This window comes from Mirounga leonina, unplaced genomic scaffold, assembly GCF_011800145.1.
Source record: "Mirounga leonina isolate KUSES-001 unplaced genomic scaffold, KU_Mleo_1.0 Mir_260, whole genome shotgun sequence".
Classification (NCBI taxonomy): Eukaryota; Metazoa; Chordata; class Mammalia; order Carnivora; family Phocidae; genus Mirounga; species Mirounga leonina.
Window position 1 is genome coordinate 669,396 of NW_023270642.1, and position 20,701 is coordinate 690,096.

Here is a 20,701-nt window from a genome sequence, read left to right on the forward strand (position 1 = left end):
AAATGTTTCAACCCTCGTGACACATTTAATGCCTGACTTTGGGAAGTATTACACAATGATGTAGCTCATTTAACCCAGTAAGAAGAACCTAGCCTAGCAGCTAACCAGGGGTGATGGACGGGTGAAAAGCACGTATGTTTAAGGCCTTTTCAAACAGTGAAATGGAGATCGTGTTACTCGAGGACCCTTGGCAATTTTCAGAAAGCATCTCTAGATTAATCCTGGTAGACTCCTTGCAAGTCATCATGCTTTCTGGGAACATCCTGGAAGGTAGGTAGAATTTAACTTCAGTGAAGTGATTACCCAGCTCTGTCTCTCTCTGACTCTTCTCTCTAAGCAGAGAGTTCTGAAAATCCCCTCAATAGGGTAAATATCCTATTCTTGGATAAATCTGGGAAAACGCAAAAGGCAAAAATGTCCAGAGAGAAGCAGGAATATTGAATCACTGCAAAGAGCTGTGCAGAGCAGCTTACTTTTCAAGAAGTTCCTATGCTTTCAAATTTTCCTACAATGGTAACGGAAGAATTATTGGTCTGTGGAGAGTAGAGTTTAGCCTAGGCCAATTTTGTTGGAGCAAGTTTTATAAAGGGCCTTACTCAGCATGCTTTGGCTTAACACATCCGTTGCTTTGTTGTTGCTGCTGCTGTTGTTGTTATTATTACTATTACTATTATTTTGGTCCCAGATGGAACTGGAATTTTCCCAAGAACTACCAAATAGCCAGTTACAATGCCATGCTCACCTTTGCCTTACGCCTACATTTAGCATCGGCACACACATAAACGCTATCAGTTTATTATTTGTTTTCTGCAAGAACAAAACTCACCAACAGGTATTTGTGAATTTCCTTTAAAAAAGTGGAATAGCGATAGACCATGTGACACAAGATTTGGGGTTGGAAACTTTGCACGTAGAAGGCTAAGTTCTCTATTCCTTATCCTGACAGGGTCCGATTTGGGTTGATTGTCTACTTTCAGCATATGTCTTCTTAATCTTCTCTCCTTACTAGGATATACTTTTTCAAAAAGAACTTTAAAAAATCTTGAAAGTTATCCAACGCTGGAATAATACCAACTTCTTTAACAATAACAAAGCTAATAGAACAAAAGCCATCAGGTGTGGGTATTTTATGAAAATGTTTAATTCAACTGTCTCTTTGGAATGTAGTAGTCATAGTTTGGGATTGAAGTTACAGTTCGGTTCTATATGGTTTTTATGCTACTCAGTGTCTGAGAATACAAATGTCATTTAAAGTTAAGGCTTCGCTGTTCATTTTGAAACAACAATTTACAAGTGTCATATTGTCATAGAAAATAAAAATTTCTGTAAAAAAAATTTGCACAAAATTTGATGATGGTACAAAACATGAAGCAATCATATACCAGTAAAATGAAAACATTTTACTACAGAAAGTCTTATAGATTTCAATAAAGAAAAAATATGTTATTTTACACCTTTAAAAATTACGAAACAATCTAAAACAATATAAACTGAACATTTTGTAACACTGCCTTTACAAATTAATAACTTTATAAACATATAATTTTTAAATATATTTATCAGTGCAAGATACTTTAAAATTTAAAGTCGCAGTATCATTTTTCCTTGGCTAAGGACAACTTTAAGTCTGTTGCCTTAAAAAAAAAAAAAATCAGGTCTTACTTAGTGCTTTCATCCCCGTAGGATCCTAACAACTGAATGAATGCCTCTGGGGATAAAAATCTATTCTTTTTTCATGGTGATCGATACTTTCCTGGAAACAAAAGGCATCCTTAATCCAATTAAACCAAGATGAATGGACTGACCCATCCATGATGCAAATGTGACTCCCACAGATGTATCTGAACGGGACCCCACAGCAATGTAGAAAGGGAGGAAAATCTAAAAGTTCTTCTGTACACCATGGCCTGACAGGAACATTCTGAAAACAACCACAGCCTTCTTTGGATTAATTCACATGCTGCCTGATAAGATATTTACTTCTCTGTGCTGTTGTTCGAGGCTTCGGTCTTAACCAGCCCCATGGCAGGCTTTTTCTTTGTGAGCCACTGGAAGTTTCTAGATGCATTCATTCAAGTCTCTGTTTTTTCAGGGTTGCTCCTGAATGGATGTTTTTAAAGATTTGTTTTGACTCTACTCGTTTTCTTTCCCCGTCTTATCTTAAAATACTTCACCCCAGGCACCAGGATTTATAGTCACTTTCTTAAATTAACTGTTCTTTCTTCTACTTCCCTTGTCTGATTCAATAGCAAAACAAGCAGGTTCTCAAGGGCCATTTTGTAGCTTTGGATGTAAAAATCTCATATATTTGGATATTTGGAGAATTGTATTCAGTCTTTCCTTTGGGTCTCACTTGAAAGCCAATTAGTATTACTTCTTCCCTCAGCTTATCTCTCTTTCTATTAAATGCAAATGCTTCTATCACAGATCATTTTGATTGGAGCAGACAGACAAATGGCTTAAGGAAAAAAGATACTGTCACTTTAACCAGTTAACAAGAAAACCAAAGTTAGACTTTGGAGGGCAAAGTTAGGAATTTCCCTTATTTATTTATTTTTAAACATAAAGTCTAGCAAAATTGTTTGCCATTACCAGCAGGTTAAAGCTGCAAGTTTCTTTTCTGGACAATGGCAAATGCTTAAGTTCTAAGAGAGAAGAAAGACAGACAGAGAGAGAGAGAGAGGAGAGAAAGAATTTACATTTGAAAATACATTCCATATGAAAGACCAATAAGAGAGAATATTGCAGCTTTATACAAAAGGGTCAAGAGACATGAAATTGAACCACAGAAAAAAGCAGAGCAATTAAGCCACATTGCCAAATCTTCGGAGCCCTTGCCCTCCCGGGGGCGGGGGGCTGACATCTCACACTAAATTATACTTTCTTCTTAGTCAGTGGGCCACCAGGGTTTGATTAAAGAGTAGGGCTTTCACCAGCGAGAAACGTTCATGTAACACAATGAGAACCAGTACAAACAAAAAGGCACTTGAGAGGACATAGACTAGCCAGTGCCAAGGAGTTGCCGTTGCGGTGGCCAGCAGTGTTCGGTGATGGCACGGTTTCCTGTATGGAGTTCACAAGCACGAGGTTTAGTACAACACTGGAAAACATCAAGAAAATTTGACGGTATTGCTTTGTAAACAGAGCTGACACACGATAGCGGTACTGAGGCGATACAGTACGTCCACGTGAAACATCCTAATCCTTCTCTGCCTACGTACGACGTGGGCAATTATACACAACTACGGCTTCAGGAGTCCACTGAAGGGCGGTTTTTCTATGAGATTCTGGGCACTGGGCTGCAGGTAGCATGTCCGTCAAAAGGGCCCCACTGAATACACTTGGTGCCAGCATCTTGGATTTTGCACAGTTTCCGAAAGGAATCCATCAAAGGAAGAGGAGAGAGAAGGGGAGGGAGAGTCGAAATGAATTATTAAGTCATTCATACTTGGTCTCAACACCAGCATTTGATTATTCAAATGAAACCAACAGAAAAAAGCTGACTGTACATGATTCCGATTGTGAACACGGCGAACTTGTTCCTGTCTGTCGGCCATACTCCTCGAAGCTCCTGAGAAAAGCCTGGCTCAGCGTCATCAACGCACTTCCCAGCCTGGACAGTGAGAGAGATCAACAGTTCCCCAGCACGCTCAAGTTCTCTCCTTCCACGTCAGTTCTCCGACTCGTCTTTGCCTCCGTCTGTCTTCAGGCCTCCGAATAAGTACTCTGTGGGTTCAATTTGTCTTTTTTCAACTTCACGCCATCCACGAGTTCGAAGTTATAGTTCTCCAGGGCAGACAAGTTTCTCTCTGAGAGCCCGTTGTGCCAACAGGCACAGTAGAGCACTACTCCGCACACGGCGCCCAGGAGGACACCCAGCGCGCTCATGGCTATGATGGTGATGAGGATGGGATCCAAGGTCTTCAGCACGTTGCCCGGCTTCCTGGAGATGTTCTCATCACCCTCTCGTGGGCCTTCATAGCCGGGGGTGCTCCCTAGGGGAGAAGCAAAATGGGCCCCGTGAGCACCGCCAACATAACCAGACGGAAGCAGACAGAAGACCAGAGAAAAAGGAGACAAAAAGCAAATCACATGCTCCACATTGGCCTGTCCTCTCTCGAGAGCCTGTGGGGGATTTCTAAGTGGGGTCTGGCTCGGCATCGCCGGAAAACACCAACATTTGTGTTTGACTCGTTGCGAACTGAGGCGTGGCAGGCGCTGTGATTCTAATACATAGCTCAGCACACGGAAACCACGGATTCTGGACGAACACGGAGGGCTGGGTTCTAATCTAATTCAGATTCCACACAGCCCACCACCTGCACTAGATTATAATCTGTGTTTATAGTCCCTGGCTAGAGACCAGCCAGGTCGTTAAAGCTTTGCAAGATGCTTAATCACACATTTGGCTAGTGGGGGGATTTCACCCTGCCCTGTGCATTTGCCTGCTCCCCAAACCAGGCCCAAGGAGACCTTCCAAGCTGCCCCTCGTGCCGTGCCGTCTCCAGTGTGTCCGGGCACGGGTTATACACGTGTTTGCTCCCCCACATGTAAAATCTTCCAGTCAAACAGATTCCAACCCCCCCTAGTCCAGCATGGTTTCACTCAAGAAGGACAGATCTTTCAGAACAAAGCAGATGCTTGCGGCTGACATTTAAAATGGGTTATGGCTCCAAGCTAGAGAGCGAGCGTGTCTTGTGTTGTGCTGAACAGAACACATTTAATAATCAGCATCTTTGCAGCCTTGGTGGTTTCACGGGAGACAGTCACTCTGCTTTGCAGTTCAGTCACTGGGGAAATGTTTTCTTTAGAGTGGAACATGAGAAATTATTAACATGGGAGCTTTGAGCCTAATTATGTGGTACTAGAAACAAGACTAAAATGTTAATGCACAACATGCATAGTGTTTACTTAATGGTGTTCTGATCAACAAAGATTCCAATCAAAGACAACTAAAAATATGAGATGCAAGTCCCTAAACAGGGGAAAACAAGCCTTGGGGCATATTAATATTCTCTCCCTTGAAACATTGTTTTGAAACAACCTCTAATAAAGTTTACATCTCAGCATGGGCTGTGTAACTAAGCTCGATGAGCCGCATGTTAATGTTATTAACAGCTTAGTACAGTGCCGTACTTATTTGTCTCTATCAAGTCCTAGACTGACTATGGTGGGTCCACATTTCTACCGGCCACAGGTGCTGATGTTGACGGGCAGGACAACACAGAATTGCTGGCAGCAGCTGTGAGTGATGCTGGGGCAAGTCTCCAACAACCCACAGGTGCTGGCTGGGAGGGGTGGAAGCTTCTAGAAATAAAATAACATGAGGCAGGGCCCAACTCTGGTCAAATGTCCTGTATCTGATCACAAAGTAGTCAAGGAAAACACACATTTTCAGATTAATCGGTGTAAAGTCGGAGGCTACCACCCAATTAACTGGGCTACTGAGGGCGATTCCTGGTTCCAGCCTCCTCATCTGCAAAATGGGATCAATATGCCTCAGACAGCGTACAAGATAACACCTGTAAAGTGCTTGGGGCATACTAGCTCCTCAATAAATCCTTACCATCATCATCATCATCATCATCATCATCACTGTCTTCATTATCATGAAGTTAGGGTTCCCATGGAGAGAAGGAGGGCCACAAATGGATCAAACACAACAGCTTATCACAAAAATTGGACTCTGGTCCTCAAAGATCATATCAGGATATCAACCAGACAAGAATTTAGGAGGGTTTCAAATTACCGTAAGAAAATCAGTGTCGGTCTTTGGGTAGGTCATGGGCTTCACTGGTTTCCTATTTCCATAGATGTAAAGGGAGAGTATTTCACGTGGTCATCCTCTAAGTCCTCCTTCAGCTCAGACAGGACAGGGACAGCGCGAGCACGCTCCCCTGGGGCCCCGGTGCTCCCCTAGATCTCCAGGCGGCTTAGAAGAGAGCCCTCTGTGACAAGAGTCCAATGCACAGCAGCACGGGCAGAGATTTTTATTTTATTTGAACCGCTTTGATCTACCAGTGCACTAGAGCTCCAGAAAGTTGCTTCATAAATATAATGAAAGCCATAGTAAATTTTTAATTGGTCAGCAAGATAAACTTACCTGTTTCATCGATTTTGCTTTCTGGGTTCCTTTTATCCAGGTCAGCCGGTTCTGCCAAGTCAAACAAAATTGAAAGGGATATTTGAACTGCCAACAAAATCCAATACACACAAACTACATAAACCCTTACACACACACACACACATACACACACACACACTCAGACTAACGGTTCTGCTGGATTTCCTTGGTAGTTTGTAGTGCAATCCAGCCCCACCACATAACTGCAGAACAATGGAGAGGTGGTGTCAAAGGACTAGGAAACTGATGTCACATCAAAATCCAGCAAGCACTGCTGTTAGCAGAGCGTGTTGTTTCAGAAGAAAAGAGTGGAGCGAAATAGTTCTGGCACCTGGAGTGTGGGGGAAAGCTGATGGAAACAAGAAACAGTAATGGGGTTGTGCGTGGGGCTACCATCTTGTGCTTTTGTAGAGAACTTCTTCCTAAATTTGGTGAGGGCTAGTTTGTTTTCCCAAATAGTATTATAAGCTCTTTGAGGCAAGAGACTGTGTTCTAGGTCTTACCTCCCCTCCCCAAATAATAATAATAATTCTAAAATAATAATTAAAATAATAAAGTAAAATAAATGAAATCTCTGGGAGTAGAGTCCCAGTAGCCCATGTGGTTTTGAGGAGAGGGCAGGGAGTTTTGAGTACTTTATTCACTGCTATATTCCCAACATTTGTAATAGTGTCCAGAACAGAAAAGGTGCCTTAAAAATATTTGTTGCATAAATGTGTGGATAACTAATAAATAGTTGAAAGTTTCATAGCATCCATAGCTAAATATTCAAGGATACATATTTGGTGACTCATTATACAATTATCTGAGGCATCTTTTTATCGGGACAGCAACATAGAGTATTTTGATGGTGCTTTAGTTGTGACTTTCTGAGTATAATGCCCAGCAACAACGACAGCCATGTGGACCAGTCCCATGAGAAGAAAAAGGCTCATCGAGTTGTCTTATCCCTTTCTATATTCCCTGGAGCACTTGGATGCTGCCTTGCCTACAGTATGCAGTCCGCTAAAACTTGTTGAATTGGAATTAAATTTTCTTTCTTTGTTTTCGTTTATGGAGTTTGCTAGCACATTCTAAAAACCTCATTTTCATTTTGGGCTAGGAAAGCAGCGCATTGCATACACTGTGTAACTACATGAAATACATATTTTCACAACAGTGTAGACCTGGGTGTGGGCAATCTGGAGCGTAATCTCAACTGACATCTTAAGTCTTATCATTTTCTGTGAAGATTGGCTAAATGTGTAGCATTAAGTAGATCCCCTTACGTAGTACGAAAAAGCAGATCTTTATTCACTGTTCTTTTTCCCCCATTTTCTTTAATCAACCATATCAAATTATTGCCACTTTAGGATTACATATGTTCAATATATTGTATAATAAAAGCTTTGTAAATTGCTGAAATGACCAAAAACCTGTTACAGCCAACAGACCTCCTTTGTCTTAAATTTGCCCAATAGGCTTATTCCATTTTGTTATAATTAACATCCTATTATATGATATATAGCAAAAGTTGAAGTGTAGCAAATGGAGCTTAAGACTAATTACTGTGCGATTACATTGCCATTAGTGATGCTATTTATAATTATACATCAAGAACCAGGGAGTACGCATTGGTTTTCGATGTCAACTTTCATCCATATACCAGGCCAATACAAACTCATAAACTCTGTAGCACTAGGCAAGGTCTCAAAATTTCACTTATTCTTTTGAGTCATTTCAACTACTTTTAGAGTCAAAAACATCTACTTATTTGTAATAGAGCAAAGAATTATGGCTTCTATGATTCATGAACAATGTAATCTTAATTAAGTTCACTGTGCTCAAAATTTTCAAAGACCTGCTGTTTTGTTTATACACCCAGATATTTGGAATCATCCAGATGTCTGAGTTTTCCACTTTTCATCAAAATGTTTTGGTATGGAATATATAGCCTGTGAGCTGTGAGTTTTCTCTTTCTTTCTTTCTTTCTTTCTTTCTTTTTTTTGTGAGTCTTTCTTTTTAGCTATAATTTTTGGATTCCACATTATTTATGTGGTTTTGCAGGTACCAAGCAGGCACTAAATGAACGAGGTTAGGGAATGGGGTAACTAAAGGTAAACCGACCTGGTTTTATGCCCTGTTGCAGCAAAATATGCGTTTCATATGATGTGCTTATAGCCCACATTGAAATTCTAGGTCTAAATGAGCAAGACAAAGACCCTTGCATGAAAATCTTCATGCCCTGGGCAAGCATGTCCTGGCTTGTACAGCAGTTCATACTCACTTGCACAGTCCTCTTGGGAAATGTGGTTGTTAATACTAATGTCATCCACTGCAATCCCACCAAGATTTCCTTTTCCAATTTCACCTTCAAAAATCACCTAACAAGATAAGATCATTTTCACAGTATTGAAATGTTCAGTCCCGAGTAGCAGTGTTTACAAATGCTTGTTCAGTTCAATCTATGGCACGTAAATTAAATTCATGAGATTTCACCGAAGCACGCGCTTTGCTCATCAATCTATATTAACTGCCTGGTGATGGCATAAAACTTCTCCTAACACTCTCTTTCCATAATTCAAAATTTAAAACTGAGGAGAGCAGCGAATAAAAGGAATGTTCATTGTGACAGCCCAGAAATAGATTATAAAGTAGTATTCTCCCTTCTTTCACAGCAAATTGGTTCTATTCCTGTAATCTTAGAGACTGAAATATGCTACTGGGAGGATCATCGCTGCGGCAAAATCCCAGGTTTGGGAAACACCTGAAATAATTGTTGGAATAATTCCCGCATCTCATTTACATAATTTCCAAAATATCATCCCCATCTCCCGTCTCCCTGAAGGAGCTGTCCTCCCACCCGGGGAGGACATCACACCTGATAAAGTTTCAGAGACTTGTGGAGCAGGACCCGCCCTTCCTTCCAGTGGTCTCCTTGGTGCCCGATGGCCATCCAGACCAGCTGATCATACTCCTCTGGCTTCTGGTAGTGCAGCTTGACCCGCAGCGTGCCCACGTGCGAACCAGACATGTGATACCAGAAGGTCATGCAGTGCGCAGAGTTCTGGGAATAAACCACGGGGCTCACCAGACGAGCAACTTTGCCCTTCTGGTTTTCATCCGCCTGGGAATAGATGAAGTTGCCATCACCTGCTGTGACAAAAAACCAGGTTAGGGATAGTGGCCACATTCACGACTCCTCCATCTCTTCTTTTAAGTTCCACGACTTGAACCTTCTCTCCGAGGCTGAGCACCAAGAACCCAAATATGCGGTGGAAAGGGAAGAGTGTGCGGTTTTGGGGGAACCTTTTTGGTACCTAAGGCTGTGCGCCAAGCCTCTGTGAGTGGGGTGTTTGATGGGGAGAGGGCTGTGAAGCCGCACTAATTCGGGCACCCGGGATTTGGAAGGCATTTTCACGTGGCCATAGATGACGACTCCCATTGGCCTTTGCCTCGTTGGAAGCCCATTGAAAGCAGAGGGCAGACCTATTTTCAGGCCACTTTAAAACAGTTTCAGCAGCACAGATACGAACACAGACATGACATGGAATAATTTAGATGTTTTCTTACTTATCGTTTGAGCTGGGTGTTGATACTCTGGTTACTATAACTGCTTGATAGTAATAAAGTTGCTGTGTTTCCAAATCATCTAGTAATCTTCTTCCCACAAATTCAGATGACTTTCCCTAGTTTATTTTAATGGCTTATAAATCCCTTACATGCACCTGAGAGTTTGAATCTCAGCTGCAAGCCCCACTCCTGTTTGATGTGGGCTTCTGGTTCAAGGAGAGGCAAGGTTGCATTTTTGAGGCTTATTAGAACGTGCCATTTTGGCAACGCAGATACTTGCCGAGCTGCAAGGACTTACTCTTGGCTTTGCTTTTAATTACCCCCGGTGGGAACATTTCCTCCTGCCACCACCTGGTCTACATACACAACTCATGTTTCACTGTTTGCTCTGCAAATAGAAATACCTACTCTAAGGCCTCACCTGATGTAAGTGTGAATCTGATGCTCAGGCCTCAGTGGGCAGCGGGAGGTTTTGTTTGCTGCCCAAGGGCTTTGCGTGTTTGTGAGATACTTTTTCCCCGTGCACATGTGGGCACGTCCTTGTATCTTTTCGCCTGTGTCCAAGTTTCCAGGTAGAAGTGGGTGTGTCAGCGGGCAACTTCCTTCCCTCACCTGGCTGCTTAAACGAGATTGCACCAAGACCCTCTTAAGAGAAGCAACGGGTGGAATAATAAAAGGAGGGTGGAAATAAAACTCACGGCTCCGGCGGCATGTTTGACGCGGTCTTTACGAAGCGCCCCCTGTGACCACGCAGACCCAGTCGCTCTTGGGGTTTGCTTCTCTTTACCAAGTGGTGGTTCCCTAACTGTGTGACAGCACCATCTCACTGAGGCCAGTCGGGTCTCAGTCCCCCAAGAGGGACAGGTGAAAAAGGCACCCGTCTTGCCTCTGTGCCCCATACCCCCATTCTTAGGGAAAAATACTGAGGTTGGAGATGCTGCAGAGAGGGGGGCACATAGATGGAGCCCATGACGTTTATTCTGGCTCATCAGAGAACAGGTGGGAGAAAGGAGGAGAAAACTGGACCTGGGTAGAGGGGGGAAGGCTGCCTGGGAAATCTCTCCTGGCCTCTGCCCTGACACCTCTGTGGGCTTTTAAAAACATGTTCATGTCACTGTTCTGCTCGAAGCTTCTCAGTGGCTCCTCAAGACCGTTAGCCTAGCCACACTCCTTCATGGGGCACCCGAGGCTGCACACCCCTGCCATATAGCTAACGGCTTCACAGAGAAGCCTGTCCCCCCACACCACCTGCAAGCTCTCCTCCATACCCGCGCACGCCAATCCTAGCCCAGACTCTCTGGGACAGGACTGCTTTCTCTGAGCCCCCATGTTATCTCTCCCATCGCCGCTCACCTCCGCCTGGGGCCCCCTCACCCCCTGCGCGGTAATCATTTCCCACCTTGTGCAAGCAGACCGTGAGCTCCTCAGGGCAGGGCCCCCCTCCTTTATTCTCACATCTCCAGTGCCTGGTGCAGCATCTACCAAGTAATAGGGCTCCTCAAATAACACTTGTTCGACAAACCAGGGAAGATGCTGGGTTTCAGGAATCCTCTGTAAGGAGGTACATCGCTTCCCTCTTAGAAGTCAAATGCAGAAAACCAAGTGGGATTCCTTCCAATAAATTCCAAATTGAACAGCAGGATATTTTACCTAGATTGTGTTAATTTAAAGAAATCTCCTGATTTGCAAATTGCAGAATATTGTCTAATGTCCGTCTGTGTGCATGTGGGCTGCTCTTTTCATCTACTTTTTTTTTTTTTTAATGTTAACAAGTTCCTGCCTTTCAGATGTTGGGCTCACTCCCCCTCTCTCAGAAAATGCTTGTGTTTCTAGGGCTGTAGGAGGCTTTTTCCCGTCAGAGCAGACCTGGCACCACAGCCAAGTAAATTTGGGTGTCTGGGAGAACAAAAGAGACAAATCCTTCCGAAGGAATCACACTTCTCAGCTGTTACTCTAAGACAAGCCCCCCTTTTCTGATACTCCAACGCATAAAGCGTTGATATTTTTCCTTTCAGGGGTTTTATCACAGTTCTGGGTCAGGAACTCTGTCTTCATTTTCTCAATTAGCACTTTACTTCGGCAAGCCTTTTAGCTTTTGTCTCTGGCTAACATAGCTTTTAACCTCCTTTGAATGTCAGATCCTACTGAGCCATTTTGCTTCACTTTGCATCAATTTTTCCACCATTACTGCCTTCATTTCAGCTAATTGCATTTGGTTAATTTGATGCCATTTATATGTACAGTGCCATTTACAGTCAAAGTATTTTAAGTTTTCTAAAACTGCTTGTCTTAAGATTCAATTGAAAGTGTCTCAGAATTGAAGGAGTCCAATTTTATCCAATTTCCTTGTCATTCTCATTAGGCAAAGAGGTAGCTGTGGTGGAAGGAGGCCAATTCAACCTACTTAATGGTTATGTTCACTGGGGGGAAAAAAGTGAATGACAAAATGGGAAAGGCATGAAGTGCCCTCTGCCAACGCATTGGCCCACTGACCCACTCATCCAAAGCCCCAGCATGGGGGAATTTTGTTTAATGAGATTTCTCAGCATCAGCAAATGGCTCTCTGGTGTATCATTTGGGAAGCCACCTCTTGAGCAAACAGTCCCTTAAGTTTCACTGAGTCGGGGAGATGTCGGTTGGTTGAGTGTTCGTGGTGAGTGTGTGGGAGCGTGTGTATGTGTGGGCATTGTAAGGACAACCGCTGGATCTTCATGCAGCACCTCAAGCTGGATGACAAAATGACTAAGAGGAAAGCAGGATGGCAGTGGATAAAGAGTTCACTGGAGTGGCAGTCAGCCCCCAGTGACCCCCAGCCCATCCCTCTGCCACTAATTAATCCTAGCAGGAAAGTAAGACAGGAGGTGGGGCAGGGTGGGGTGAGGTTTCCACCCGCTCAGAAAAAAATGGGCCAGATTTACAGTCTTCCTCAAATGAATAAGAATCCCACCCCACCTTGTTCCATTTCATCTTCAAGGCTCAAGAGAGAGGGAGCAGGAGGCTCACTTACTGTTTCTTTAGCTGCAAAATAAATGAGATGACCCATGCCCGGATTTGCTTCAAAATAATCCAGAGGCAGGGGTGCTAGACATAAAGTAAGAGTCCTGTGACTCGGTGCTTGTTGAACCTGGGTTATATGCATACAGGGTTCATGTCACTAAGCCTTCTCTGCTTTTGAATGTATTTGAAATTTCCATGAAAACGGTCAGGAAAAGTATAAAACAGGTATTTATTCACACATCTTTGCCCAGTTTGCTATTTTTCCGAGAGGCAATCAGTTGCCAGATTTAATCGGGCCTTCTCTGCTACCAGGCATCGGAGCACCTCTTCTAGGAAAGGAGATCTCAGTAATTCCAGGAAATGAAAGCACGAAGTGAATGCTCGGGAGTGTTTTCTAACACCCCTAATCTCACAGACCCCAGAAACCCTCCACAATAACACCCTCTCTAATTTAAAGCAATGAGGCCGCAGTGAACTCTCCATTACCTGTGTGATCCTGAATGGGTCCGGTTTTGCTGGTCAACACACTCCACTTGAGCTGCACGTGATTGTCGTGTTCCCAGTGACAGAATGTCTTGTGAGAACCCCAGCCAAATTCACAGTTAAAACCATATGTTGGAAACTCTTCAGTGGGTGGAAAGGAAAAATAGAGACAAGCAGAGAAAGACAAATTTAATCATTTAGGTCAGAAAGGCCCTTAATTTGCTCACGAAAGGCACGACTTATATAACTTAACGTCTGTTTGAAAATTCTGGGAAAGCCTCAAAACCCAGGATTACCAGGAAACTCAAAAGACTGCATGGAGATGTCAAAATGTTTGCAAAATCACGTTTTGGATTTTTTTTTTTTTTTTTTATCCAGCTTTAAAAAGATTATGGACTGCCTGTCAAATTGGTTTTACATAAAATTTCCAGGAAGGTTACTTTCCAAGGCAGATGTATTACATCTATAACATTCTCCCTATGCCCATGATATTTAATATGAAAGATACTCTGTTCGTGAGAATGAATCATATACATTGTTATCCACCAATGAGAAGAATCTTAAGTACAGATTGACCCGTGAACCTCAAAAGTGAAGAAATGTGACTTGGCTGGATGTCTCATTCTGGAGGCTATCTGTATTCTTACCACACTGGGTAACACTTCAGGTCTTTATGTCAAATCTCTGAAGCGTTTCTTAAGGTTATTTAGTCTCCTGTGCTTCGTATCAGGTCAATTAATTTCAAGTGTAAGTTTCTGCTTTTTTAGTGAATTTTAAAATTTGCATGTAAATTAAAACCTCCATGCAAGTTTATGTAGAGCCAAAGCATTTTTAAAGAGCTGTCCACTTAAAAGTTTCTTTTAATGTTAAAAAAAATGTTTCCTTTGAATTTGAAAAGAAAATATGAATGGATTCTCAGGAATGATCTGTCTTGTGTGTTCTACAAGGTGCTATTTGACTGTCGTGTTTTTAAGCCTCTATAGCTTTATTTTTCACTCCCCCCCCCTTTTTTTTTAAGAAGTAGCTTAACTTTTTAAGTATGAAAGAAATGAAATCATTGTGGCTTGGAATTTGTTTTCGGTAATCTGAAGCTAATAATTAAAATAATCTTAAAGATAAAATTCAGTCAGTCCTACTCCTCCCCCCATGTAAAATTAAACACACAAAGCAGCTGTTTTCTCTAATGAAGGGAGGTCACTGCTTCTCATTGAGTTTAGGTAGTCCACAAGATGGCAGCATTGAAACGGAGAGAAAGGTGCCTAGGGCACCTTGCCAGTTAATCTTGAACATGTCTCAAAACCATTCGTATGTACAATAAGGGAAGTATAGTGTCGTACGCTGTATTAGGGTCAGGCTGAGATTAGATCTTGTTTTGATCTTTTCTTTAACTTTGTCCGTGTTTAACACGACAGGGCTTGCTTGCGTTCTTCTGGGAGCCCCGTCGCCATGGCCCCCTCCCCCACTTTAACAATGGCAGTAGGGATTTTTATGGGAAGATTCATTGAATAGATAAGGATGATTTACCTTGCATGTTTCGCTTCCAAGGAACCCTTTGCAAACGCTAATGTAGAATTTTGGAAGGAATGCACCATATGCATTGTCAAAATGGAGCAGGATGGACTCCCCCTTCTGGTGACAATAAGACCTCCCAAAGGTGCGCAGAGCTAGTTTGGGAAAGTCACTCTAGTGAGCCACATGACGTGTCTAAGGTGAGTACTTTCGGTGAGTGCAGAAGGGCTGTATTTCACAGCTATGGTGTCACCGGAGAGATATATTTCATGTCTCGTCTATCATAACCATGAAATAGGGCTTCTTAAAGCATGAGAAACCTTCTCCAAAATTTACCACACTTTTGAGCAGCAAGATTGAGTTATGCAGATGAACTATAGTCAATTGAACAGTGCCTGAATGGTTGAGCAACCTTGGATGTCAGCACCCATGAACCTAGAATGTACTGTTGCATAATCTCCTATTAGAAAGTGTTAATATTGGAAAATGTTAATACGTGTGTGGTTTTGGGTTTCCTCCTTAAAATGTAGTTTATAAGACGTGCACATGCAGGACGGCAGCCAGCCATTACAGCACACACATTTCTGGCTGTATTTCTGGCTAATACATTAAATTTATCGTACAGTATAGAAACCACACCATGCATTATTTTGGCTCTTAATATTCTGGTGATACCATAAAATCTATGAGTTTGGATGTGTTGCTAATGACCAGGACATAGGACAGCCTTGTTTGAGAGGAGGGCTCAAGCATTTCTGCAGCTGTCCTGAGTGACGGTCCACGTTGATCTTCTCATGTGCTCTCCGATCCTATGACTGTAACAAGGGGATCTGCTCTAACCTTTTGTATTTTACTACCCTTTCATCTTCTTGTCCCGATCATATAATCTACGGCAGTCTTGTTAATTTAAAAGAACTATTCTTTTTTTTTAACCCATGCATATGGTGGGGGAGGAGTGTGGGGTGAGAAGATGTTGACAGTTCAGGGCTGGCCCGAAAGGCTATGAGACACATAAAACACACACAAACATTTATAGGGAGGAGAAAGAAAGAAAGAGAGACAGAGAGGAAGAAAGAAGGAGAGAAGCAGAAGAGAAAAGAGGAGAGAGAGAAAGAAAGAGAAAAAAAGCAAACCGAGGAATGAAGTAAGTATAGAGGACTAGTGACCTTTCAGTCTTCAAAATATTACCCAGGCCCTGTGGCTGCACAATTCTTATTAAATTCATTGGGAATAATCTGGCTAAATCCCTTCTTGACTCTTAAAAATAGCAGGAAACAATATTCTGAACTTAAAACAAATTTATAGCCGCTGCGCGCCGGCCCCAGCTGCGCTTGTGGAAACTATCCTGCCCGCATTTGAATCATTAGCACCATATATGCACAAGGATTTAATTTTGGAACCTGGTATTCAAAACGTCTTTTGAGGATGTTAACTAGCTTACTCTCGGACGGGTCTTTCAGTCCAAATAAGTGGAGATGCTTAGGCCCATGCAATCATAGGTTACGAATCGACCCTGAGCTGCTCTAGGAGTGTTTGAAGATCCTCAGAGCGTGAGACCTTTCAGTGGGGCGAGCTGGCTGGAAAATGCAGGGTTTCTCCTCATTTTCTGGCAGAGCATTAATAGGCTTTGATGCATTTGATCACAACCTAGACAGTATCTGAGTATTATAGGCCCACTGAGTTGATGATATTGATAAGAATCCTCAAAAATGAAATCTTAAGACTTTACTTGAGTCTATAATGGCTTCAGCAAAATCAGATTAGATGAAAGTTTAGGGGTCCAATTTGCTGCTTGTAAATATGCCTGGAGAATCTGAAACCCGCAGAAGAGAGTGGATCAAACTATCAGAGAGGTGGGTCCCACCCTGGGTGAACAGCTCAAAGTTAGGCTTAACCTCGGACTTGATTCACATGCAGGGCCTCGAGAACTGCTCTGAACACTGGCTTAGCCAGATGGTGACAATGAACAGAGCTCCTCAAAGAAGGTCAGACGGTCCATTATCCACAAAGACTGGGAGACAGGTTCATGACTCAGGCAATGAAAAAATGAGAAACCAGGGTGATTTGGAAAGGACTCTGGGCTGACCGTGGAACTCAAAACCGGAGCAGACCCCTTCTATCAGTAAGCTCTGCGGTTTGACATGAACTGATTCAGATGGTGGTGGCCATGGGTCTTCCTGATTTGGGATTTGTCTGTCTGCGCTCTGACCACAGTACACCCCACAGGATGGCTGGTCCTTGAACTCACACACAAACCACATGTGTTCACAAAGTCATTGCTGACTTTCAACGTCCAGGGGGAATTATTCCACTTTGGAATCTGGTGTGTACCTTTCTCTTGTCTCCAGAGCTGTTGCTCAACTTTCAGTTTTTCAATGATCCCTAGCTCTTTTGATAGGCAAGAAGAGAGAAGAGATAAGACAAGTTCGCTGGCAGCTTTAGAGGGGTTTTAATTAACTCTCTGGCAAGAGAAAAAACTAACAGGGCAGTTAACACGTTTGTTAGGTTACTAGAACTTCAGTTTGTCACCTCAGCCCTCTTCCTTATGACAGAGGGTCCCAGACAGCCAGCCAGTGGGTACTCCACAGAGAACCACCCGAGAAGGCCCAGGACCCTCAGGGAAGGCAGGAAGTGAGCGAGAGGCCAGACTCCTGAGGGTCCATGCAGGGTGATGGTGCAACCCTGAAGCCCGTATCTTAGACCTCAGAAAGAGTGTCCTTTGGACTACAGTGTTTTCTGAATTAAGGGGAACAGATATTCCTTTGTTTCACCTTTTGGTAGCTGGGGGTGTTTGAACCGTGGGGTCAGAGGAATTCTGTCAACCTGAGCCCACCACAGGGAAACTCAGGGTTAAGTTCAACCATAGAGAAGTTTGTTTTGCAGTTTAATCAGGTCAACAGTGACAGCATCCTTTAAGGAAGCATACTAATTAGAGTAGCCCTTTCTACTTTCTGCCTCGCTGGGTGGTGTCATACTGTTGAGGAAACATTGATATACACCACACACCCCATTAATAAATGACTGTGGAGGCCAAGGCTCAGTGAGCTTCGATAAAGGAAATGGGAGAAGCTGGAAAACTGACCTGTTCACCTTACTCTAATGATTAACTTTAAAGTATTTAAAACCTCTGATTGCTTGCACCGACGATTTCCCTTCGTGTGTGTCTGTGGGGAAGAATTTTACCGAATACCAGCAAAATACAGAAGGCGGGGGAGGCTGCCTTTTAACTGCGGCCAGCCCCTGGTAAACAGCAAGCCACGGGTTTGAAAAGTCATTAGGCTTTTCTATTAACAAAAGGATGCGGAGGTGCTGCTCCCCAGGGCGCCGCTCTCCCCGCGCACAATCGCAGCCGTGGCTTCCGCACCCCATTTCGTGGCACGCCCACTGGAAACGCTGTTGTCAAACTGCCAACTCCGTGGCAGGCAAAACTGACAAACTTTGCCTGTCTCGGTTTTGCAGAATTGTGATGAAAATAAATAGTCAGGCTGCTGCCTGTGAGCTTTCCTTCTCTCGGAGTTTGCAAACACAGTCCATGTCCTAGATGTGCTGCGTTAAACAAAGTATGTTACCCAGTTCCTTCCTCCGAGAGCTGGGATTGTCACCATTTGGCAATTACTGATGGAGAAGGAAACCTCACTCCCTGCTGCATATACATGTGGATGAAAGGAAAGCAATATTTATGGCTCATGCTTGGAGACCAGATGCTGCGTGGCATCTCTCTTCTAGGACTTTGAGAGAAACTGAAATTGAGAAGCGCGGCAATGCACTACTTGGGGGTGGGGGGCGGAGAGGCACACGTGAAATCTACCCCATATTCTGTTTTTTTGTTGTTGTTGGGTTTTTTTTTTTGATACCTGATTGTATGGTGCTGTCTATTATGGTTGGCTTTTCTGTGGCCAGCACAGTGGTACCGCCTGAAAAACAAACAAACAAAACAGTAACATACGAAAATCAGAAAAAGGAAGCATTGTGGATAATACACAGTAAAGAAATGCTCTATGCTGACGTACATCTGTTGGAGGCAAACTTCTCCGTAGAAACTCCTTCCTTTAATTCCGCCTGTGGTAATCGTTTTACTTAGATTTTGCCCACCACAAGATCAAGCGCAAATAAACCACGATGTTTTACTCAACACATGTATTCCTAAAAGCATCCAGGCGGTATGGAGAGTCTGAGGCTTCCTTCCAAGGGCATTCCCTGATTCCCAGGTTAAGCGTGCTACACAACTGTACCCATGAAAAGCAAAAGCCTCCACACATCCTCAGTGACTTGGGAATTAAACTAGACCCGGGCCTCTGAGCTTCAAATAGTTTCCCAAGGTCTCAAATGCACACGCAGGGCTGCTCCCCACAATCTATTTTAAAAACTGAAGGTTTAAGTGGGTGGTAGCAGTTCCTCCTTTCTTTAGCTGCTTGGAGTTGTTTGCTTTTCCCAAGGACAAATATTCTGCCCAGCATGTGATTTGGACAAGCTGCACAAAAAGGCAAGAGCAGAAACCCTGCCTCACAGGCCCAGAGCACTGGAAGATGGCACAAATAACCTCCTGAACATTGTCAGCTTCCAGTCAGTTGGGGTTGACTCTGGGATTCCTGGTGAGGGAACCACGTGACAATCTAGCTTCACCCTCTTTTGTTCTGCATCTTGGCACTTCCATTTTCTGCTCCTCTTCATTAAACCTCTGTGTTTTTGGTTTTTTTTAGATTTTATTTATTTATTTGACAGAGGGAGAGAGCACAAGCAGGGGGAGCGGCAGAGGGAGAGGGAGAAGCAGGCTCCCCACCGAGCAGGGAGCCCGATGCGGGGCTCGATCCCAGGACCTTGGGATCATGACCTGAGCCGAAGGCAGACACCTAACTGACTGAGCCACTCCCGTGCCCCTAAACCTCTGTTTTAAAGTAGTGTTCTTGACCTTGCCAACCATAAGAATCACCTGAGGGCCTGTTGAAGCTGTGGTTGCCAATCCACTAATCCTCCTCAGATCTCACTGAACCAGAATCCGAGGTAAGGCCTTGAAATCTGAATTTTTGAAAGCTTCTCAGGTGGGTCTTAGAACCCATTAAGTGTGGGAGAAGCTGGTGTGCTGTTTATTACTTAGGTGTTTGAGAAAGCCATTTCTCCTAGCGTGTACCTGCTATGGTCCGAGATCATCTATTTGTTGCCCTAAGAGATAAAGCCCTGGGTAGACTCCGGGGCAGGGCATGCGGTGGGCTCCTGAGTATCACAGAACGCTGTCGAGGTCGTTCTCAGGTGCCATCGTACACCTCCCAATAGTACCGTTCAGTCAAGCTCTGTGATCATCTCTATTCTGGCCGGGTCTTCGTTTTACCCTGCGGCTTCCACAGATCAGAAATCATCCAGCTCGTGAATCAGAGAGCTGTAAAATCGTGCTCTTGGGATGGTAGGAAGATTTTGGAGCTAATCGACTGCAGCACCAAGTCATGTTACCCTTGCTTTCCCAGTAAATATGCTGGATGAGTGGTCACACGTGTGTGTGGCCTGAATGAGGCAGGTGCTAGGAAGAAGGAATTATATATATTATGGGTTAAGAAGGTGAATCTATAATGGCAGAATTGGAGGGAGGCCAGAATACATTAGCGTTCTGTTCCTAGTGGTCTTATGGGAGAAAGACTCAAGGTGAAAATTCACTTTTTAAAACCGATATGCATTATCAGTTTTGTTATAGGTTGGGAGCCAAATTCCGCTGTTGGGTACGCACAGATCGAATGTGAAATTTGGCCTCCTGGTGCCTTTGAAACCAATTGTATTATCTAATGACTTCAAAGGCATTTGCAGATGAGTAACTTCAGGGGTGAATTTTCACCTTGGCAAGCAAGTACCGGAGAGTGAAATCTCTCCTCATTTCCATGCATTCTGTACAGTTCACCTGGAATTCAGTGTTGTTTGTAAGTAATGAGCATTTTGCTATAATACTTATTTCCCACTATATTCAAAGCGGTCACCCCAGGAGGAGAGATTAAAGTGACACCATCTGCGTGAAGGAACCAAACACCACCTCGCGAGAGGGCCTTCATCCTC

The 20,701-nt window shown here is 43.5% G+C and overlaps 1 protein-coding gene across 4 annotated transcripts in view; it reads right to left on the reverse strand.

Moving 5' to 3' along the window:
- Positions 1-1,117: 1,117 nt before the first annotated feature.
- The window catches only part of NRP1 (neuropilin 1), a 135,991-nt gene continuing 116,407 nt past the window's right edge, over positions 1,118-20,701 (reverse strand). For 2 of the 4 annotated variants that reach the window (XM_035029532.1, XM_035029530.1), the window contains exons 12-17: positions 18,520-18,579; positions 13,160-13,297; positions 8,985-9,259; positions 8,391-8,487; positions 6,104-6,154; positions 1,118-3,995 (exon numbers count right to left, since the gene is read on the reverse strand). In XM_035029532.1, the coding sequence (XP_034885423.1) occupies positions 3,706-3,995; positions 6,104-6,154; positions 8,391-8,487; positions 8,985-9,259; positions 13,160-13,297; positions 18,520-18,579 (911 nt within the window). In that variant the 3' untranslated portion in view covers positions 1,118-3,705. The remainder of the gene's footprint in view (positions 3,996-6,103; positions 6,155-8,390; positions 8,488-8,984; positions 9,260-13,159; positions 13,298-18,519; positions 18,580-20,701) is intronic. The other 2 variants (XM_035029533.1, XM_035029531.1) reach the window with 2 other exon arrangements.